Below are 7,271 nucleotides of genomic sequence, written 5' to 3' on the forward strand. Positions count from 1 at the left end.
TTGGTTCAATCTGATGTAAACTAATGTATATAGTTATACATTTCACAGTATATGTCAGAAAATACTGGCATTCCACTGAATTTGCTTTATTAATATCTTAAGTCACATACGTTAGAATCAAGCAGAAAATATGTACTCATTTCTTTCTAGTTTGTGTTTTCTTAAATTTCAATAGTATTATGGCGATAAGTCGAGCAAAACTGCAGTAGCTGCTTCCTTTTAACCAGTTCTTTGTAAACCAATTGCATTTAATCCTTTTGAGTCTGTAAATTAATATCCACAATAATACGAAATTCATTGTAGGAAGGATTTAGCTAATCAGATTTTAGGCTAACTTTTAGGAAGAATAAGGGAAATGAAAGAATGCTACTGACAAACCAAGTAGAAACTATATAGCAGAAGTTCAAGGAAAAAAAAAGAACGATATCTTTCAGAAGTAGTTTTAAGATACAGTTCTTCAACTTCCAACTTGGGATTTTATTGACTACAAAATCATTATGAACATAGAAAGAATGAAGAAGATCCTGCAATGATTATGAACAAAAACTATAACAAATCACTCTGTACTAAGGATTTAACAAAAATCGAAATCCTGCTCACTTATATGGAAGAAACCAAGAGGGAACTAAACAAACTAATGTTCGTAAAGTTTCCCATCGCAAAGATGCCTTCGGCCACCACTCAAGTTCATTCCTTGGTTCCTGAAAGCTGTTTTTCTCCCACACCAGACTTGTAATGTACAGGAATGTTTACGGTTTACCTGGGAATTCATCTCCCTACATGACGGTGAAACTAACATTGTCTGGACTGGAACGATGCACATGCTTGCAATTTCAAAGGTTGAGTTGAATCCAGTGAGCCATCCGAGTCTTTGCTGGGATCAACAGTTGCATCTGTATTTAGAAAGAGACATACTGCAGAACAGTCATCAGTATAGGAAGATAGGTGTTTGAGCTTCCAGGCACGAATTGCCGATTTGACAAGAAAACCTGCTGCAGAGGATCGAGATGGTGCTGAGGCAACAATGTCAACTACTTCTTTGTTGGATAGTACATCCCACACCTGTAAAAAACAAACCGAAAGATTATGATATAAAGAAAGATCTGAACTAGAATCAATGCATAATGATCTTCAGTGAAAAATATAAGTAAAAAATGCAAAGTTCCTCCGTTGGGATCACACCATGGAATTTTTGCTTTCTCCCAAAAATAGGCCAAAAATGAAATAGCAGTAATGGATATCCTTCAGCTTACCCCATCACTGGCCAACACAAGAAACTCATCCCTCTCAGTGATACGTCTATAGTAGATATCAGGCACAGAGATAAGACCAAAATCCTTCACAATAAAATCTCCAAATGCTCGTGCCACTGCCAAGCCTGGAGTGTTGGAATATGGCAGCCAAAGACGAGCTACATCACGATAAAGTGCAAAGACTCTGCCGTTACATTGTCTGATTCTTTCTTCTTCCCCTGTCAAAGTTACATTACCTTGTACTCTTGAGATATTGCACTCATGATTTCTATTACTTGCTCAGATAAACAATATGCCTTCATAATAGCAGTGAACAAATTTTCTTGGGAAGCATTTAGTATTCACGGCATGACAAAGCCATTCTCCCATAAATATGCTTACATGACAGAGAAAAAAGTGAAATATCAGCTTCTTGACTTCTGATACCGTGAACCTAACTAAAATATCTGATTAATTATGAGAAAGAAATGAAATATATTCCATAGTTTTTATTTATGAAATCTCAGTTACATCCCCATGACATGAACTCCACAGAAGGATTTTTGTATCATTGTATGAACATCTATTGAGAGTTAAACAGCAGTAAAGCTGCTCACAACTTCTTTGTACCAGGTTAAAAGAGATTTCAATGCAAATACAAGAAAAGAAAATACAGAAGATCCAACTGATCTATAACAACAACGGGAACACATTATGCCACAACGATCCAAAATAAACAATGTCAATGGCATGATGTGATATTATGATCTGATCTAAGCTCTGGCAGAGCAAACTTTTAAATTCTGTTATATCTTATAACAATTTGAGGATTATAACCTATAATTGGATTACAAGCTTTATTTAAACAATCCATTTAATGTCCACTAACAACTTAGAATAAGTCAATAAACGTAATGGCTACTTCACAATATAGACAGTTACTCAACATAGACCGCTGTGAACAAAATGAAATTTGAAATTATACTTAAAGTCCAACATTCAATCTTCAATCCCCAAGAAAGGTACTTTGGTAGATGCATCTAATAGAATAAACAAGTCAAAGAGTTCAATGGAGCTTTTACAAGAAAATCTTAATTCAAAAGTTAAAACTGGTTGACCCAAAATAATCACATCCACATACATATAAGAAAGAGGGAGAGAGGTACTTTTCTCAGTAGGAAGTTAGGCCTCGACAGTTAACACTTTCTTAAGCAGCGTAGGACAATTCTATCCACACAGATACAAGGGAACACGCAACACACATCTAGACTATCAAACATGGTTACTGATACAGGATTGACATGATACGGATACATCACTATGACAAATTTTGAAAAACAAGAATACCATATGTTAATGATACGTTATGGTTAATCACCCAACAGTTAGGACATTTGATAGTCAAAATAAATCTTAAATAAATATAATGTTTATTGTTAAATTCTATCTATTCTAGCTAAAATTTATACATTCCTTGGCCTTTTAAGTTTATGTTGTATTTAACACTTAGACATCATAAGCATTTGCACTTATTAGTCATCTCAGATGTGGCTTCATAACTAAGAAGGTTTCTAAAAGATCAACATTTCTCTGATTGAGAATAGGTTTGTTTAAAAAAGCTGGTTAGCTCACTCATTCTCAACTTCTCTTTGCTATATTTCATCCCTAATGTAAATATTAAAACACATGGACCTGGGACATGGGAGCCAAAAAAAGAAACAATAACTAAAGGTCATCATATCTGCAATTCTAAACTGAGAAAGCACTCTCATTTTTATATCATGCTATATGCAAACAAAATTCTTGTTCTTTTTTCTTTTTGGGGGGAAAGAAATAGTCCATAGAATAATTCTAGTTCTTTGTTAACATTGTGACAATTAGAAGATCAATCATGTTGGAGAGAAGATTAAATTTCATATTTAGAATCAAGAAGAAAAGGCATAATATGACAATGCATACCTTAGAGCAAGACAGAAATATGTTAGAATGTATATTTGCTGCACCTTCTTCACCTATTTATAGAAAAGTTCATTGCTAGGTACACAATGTAAATGCCTACTTGTGATTATGAAACAAATTTAACAGACACCAAAGATATGACGGGCAAGTTCTGATTTTGCAAGGTAACCATGACGGGCAAGTTCTGATTTTGCACACCAAGATATGAAGGGTTCCAACAAGGAGTGTTCCAACAATGTGGAGTGCTGATACTATTATTTTTACCAAGCACAAAAAGAAAATAATCTTATATAACATGGAATAAAGTATGAAAATAGAGTCCTTCAAATTTTGAATAAAATCATAAAACAAAAGAATTCCTACATGTTCAATAAAGAGCTCAAATTAGTTTCTCTACACCTAAGCAGGCAGGATAATAGCAGAGACAACATCAGTTCCCTTTGAAATTATTTTTTCCTTTTAGTAAAACAGAAACTGCTAAATCACAAAAATCTATCTACTGATAAAATACACAAAAACTAATAGTAAAATCAAACATAAGCTTAAAAATTTCATACAAAAAAACTGTTAAAACATAGATCCAGAAAAGGCTTAAATAGAGATAATTTATAAAGCTTATCTTCCTTGAGAAAGGTTAAGCATCATGTATTGAAGCCCCTTCCAGATGGGCAAGATCAGGTCAACATCATATTCTGAAACCAAAGATAACTTGATTTCCTCTGTCAGTTTATGGGAATTTATTTCTTGAGATAGAACATATTAAGCTCTTGCCCTTCTTTTTTTTTTTTTTTTTGTGTGCAAAACCTGGAATATGTGTCATGATCTATTGTTGAAGAATCAAATAGATGTGCTAAAATATCAATCAAACAAGTCTCAGAAAATTTGCCCTGAGAAGTTCCATGATACGGGGAAAAAACTCATAACGTTTTGCAGCCAATATATTTACATCACTAATTTAGACATATCCCTATATCCACCAATTATAAGATAAACCCATAGTAAGAAGGCACATGATTTGTAACATATGACCTGGGTATCAATGACCTGTGAATTGCCCATAAAGGAAAACCAATAATGCTAACCAACTACGTAGCAAAAAAAAGAGGAAAGACATACTTGGAAGATTTGGTTTAAGGTCCTCTGTCAACTGAACAGCAACCAAGCAATTATTTTGATCTTTAGTTCCTAAAACAGCCCTTGAGTCCCCGACATTTGCAATTACAAGATCTTGACCCTGTAGAGAAAATGAAGAATCCATGCTGAAGTCAGGACTCAGGAGTACAATAAAGACCAAGAAGAAATACTCCATCATTAGAAGAAATCACAAGAAAAGTCACCAATTGCCTTTACCTTCTTGACCGCTGTGACAGCTGTTGTCCCACTGTTAAAGCAGTTAATCGTACCATCTAATTTTAAATCCTTATCAATAATCCTAAAAGCCTTCATGAGTGATTCCGCCAGTGTGATGATCTCATCTTCAAGGGAAATCCTGGTCTCCTTATCTAAGCATGCATATGGAGTTTCTTTGGAAGATGTACTTCCAGAAATTTTAATAAAGTTCTCCTTACTATCACTACGCTGTAAACAGTCACTCAGCTTAAGTGGGAGGACATCTCTTACTCTCCTTGAAACCAAATGACCATAGTCACCATGACCGTCAAAAACCCCACAAAATACAGTGTCTCTTCTGGAACCAAAATTCTGCAAACCGACCAGAAGCGTACATTATCATCACAAAGTTCATTGCTTGTGCTCAATCAAAAGATTAATACAGACAGTTAAACATACATTAATAAATAAAGCAGGAAACGGAAAGTTATAAATAGGGAGGGAGGTGTTTTTATAGATAAAATATGAAATGAAGGTAGAAAAAAGAAATAAAGAAGTGCAGTTATATATATTGATAATATATTTGCACTTGCAAGTACTCTGGAGAATCAAAGCTTGGATTGTAATTTGTAAGGCCCAATAAGTCACATTAACTAAATTATGAGTATCATCTGATTGAAGCATGCGGACAAGGCATTATCAGAAGAGTATAGCAATCAGAAAACTCTAATATAATAATATCTTGATAGGAGTTACAGAAAAGAGACAAGTGGACATGTAATCGAACTTAGCAACTGATAATGATGTAGTCCAATCAAGTGGCTTAACAGGATATGAGTGGTCAGCCCAATACATAAGATAAGGATAAACACCAAGATACAAACAAATCCACCGAATTAGTATATTAATTGCATTTGACTATTCAAAGGCACCTGTATTATTATAAGGAGTCCCAAAACAACAGGAAGTAGAACTACACAACAAAACTAGGATTCATAATGATAAACTGCAAGAAAATCCTCATATCAATCACCAAACTTCTCAACTCTAACAAATTTTGCCGGTTCAAAGAATCTAAGCATCATAAACAAGAAAAACTTATCTGAAACATAGATTCCTAATTTATGACAAGTATATTGTAGCCATGACAAGATTTCTCAAGAAGCAAGATGAGATCAAACCAAACCTCCCAGAGTAAAATGGAATCCTGGTTGGTCTCCTTCGTTCCTTTCCGCGTGCAGAGCGACGCGACATCGGTAGCCCCGTTGGCCGACAACCTCCCGGGGACCCCACCAAGGTGCTCTGTCCTGTTGGAATCCACCAACCTCCTCCTCCTCCCTCGTCTCCTTTGCCGTACGCCGGCCGCCAGCACCGGAGAAGACGGCGACGTCAATAAGCAAGAATCCATCTTAAGGGCCCTGATGATATCCAACAGGCAATTCAGACCCAGAAAGCATCTCTGGCGGCCAGTGCCGCCAGCGCCGCCGTCCTCGAAGGGCTCCGGCAGTCCTTCCCTTCCTCCCCCGGCTGCAGCCGGCCACGGAAGCCCCGCACGTGGAAAAAAGTTCACTCGCCGCGGCATGATCACCACCAAGAACTAGCCAAATTCCCTTCTGTCGACATATTCACATTCAAGAAAGAGTCTAATGTGGATTAAAGAAAAAGAGGGAAGAAGTAAAGAGGCGACTAAAATCTTCTCGAGCATAAGGAAATAAGAACCGTTTCAAGAAAGATGGATTGTGCAAGAAGACGCATCTAGCTCTCTAGTCGAACGGTCGAAGCGAAGCGAATGAGTCAGTGGACTAAATCCAATCGCAGAATGTATTAATAGTAAAAGAACTTCTTGTTTCTGGCAATACGAAGAGAGGAAGAGGGAACCTAAAAATCTCGATTGATGACGAAAACTTAAGAGGAGCGATTCGATTCGCCTCGTATTTATCGTTCCTATACCGTTCCTTTTTAGTACTAATCATTTATCTTTGGCCTTTTTGTTTTTGCTTTGTTAAAAGTCATTTACATTTAAGGATAATTATTCCTAGTTGCCTATTTTCACCTAGACTCTCGTATTTCTTCATCACATTGATAATTATACAAAATCTCTGAAATACTATTGTAACAACCCCAAAAAAACAGTTTGTATTTTAGGCACGACGAAACCGGCCTCTACCCAAGCCATAGCACAGCAGATGAGAAAAATTTTCTCACCTGCCGTGGTAGGCTATGGGGAACCACACGTTGCTGGCCTAACTAGCTAGCCCGGTAGGCCCCGCCGCCACCATCCTCCCTCCTCCACCGCCTTCTCTCTCTTGGTCACCCTCTCACCCATTGTCGCCACTGGCCCGCTGCCACCTCCCCTAGAACTACCACCGCCGGTGAGCCTCCTCCCTCCTCTCTCTCTCTCTTTCTTTGTGTGTGTGTTTCTACCTCTCTCTCTCTCCCTCCCTTTCTTCCTCTTTCTCTCTCAGGTTCGTCGAAATCGAGTCGCCGACGAGAGGTCAATCGTTGGCTGGCTAGAAGTTGCTGAGCCCCTCCTCATCGGCTCGACTCCTCCTCCCCTCCCCCTTATCTTCTTCTTCTTCCTCTCCTCCTTAACTTCTTTCAAGCAACCTTGGGTGCTGGGCTCAGCCGAGTGCTCGCAGGACTGTGGTGCTAGCTCGAGCGCAGCACTATTATAGTGGAGTTGTTTTTATTTTATTTATTTATTTATGTATGTATTTTCTTTTTATCTATGTATTTATTTTAGTTATTACT

The 7,271-nt window shown here is 37.3% G+C and overlaps 1 protein-coding gene across 2 annotated transcripts; it reads right to left on the minus strand.

Moving 5' to 3' along the window:
* Window positions 1–510: 510 nt before the first annotated feature.
* LOC140760293 (probable protein phosphatase 2C 33) lies at window positions 511–6,841 on the minus strand. 2 transcript variants are annotated; one of them, XM_073097209.1, is made up of 6 exons: window positions 6,726–6,841; window positions 5,707–6,133; window positions 4,542–4,892; window positions 4,308–4,425; window positions 1,254–1,471; window positions 511–1,062 (listed from the first exon to the last, which is right to left on the minus strand). In XM_073097209.1, exons 2-6 carry the CDS (start codon window positions 6,100–6,102, stop codon window positions 793–795), a joined length of 1,353 nt encoding a protein of 450 aa, XP_072953310.1. In that variant the 5' UTR covers window positions 6,103–6,133; window positions 6,726–6,841; the 3' UTR covers window positions 511–792. The 2 variants fall into 2 exon arrangements, with proteins under 2 accessions (XP_072953310.1, XP_072953303.1); XM_073097202.1 differs by lacking the exon at window positions 6,726–6,841 and adding an exon at window positions 6,240–6,716.
* Window positions 6,842–7,271: the final 430 nt, after the last annotated feature.

This window comes from Typha angustifolia, chromosome 1 (genome assembly GCF_048772165.1).
Source record: "Typha angustifolia cultivar Huaian chromosome 1, ASM4877216v1, whole genome shotgun sequence".
Taxonomy (NCBI): Eukaryota; Viridiplantae; Streptophyta; class Magnoliopsida; order Poales; family Typhaceae; genus Typha; species Typha angustifolia.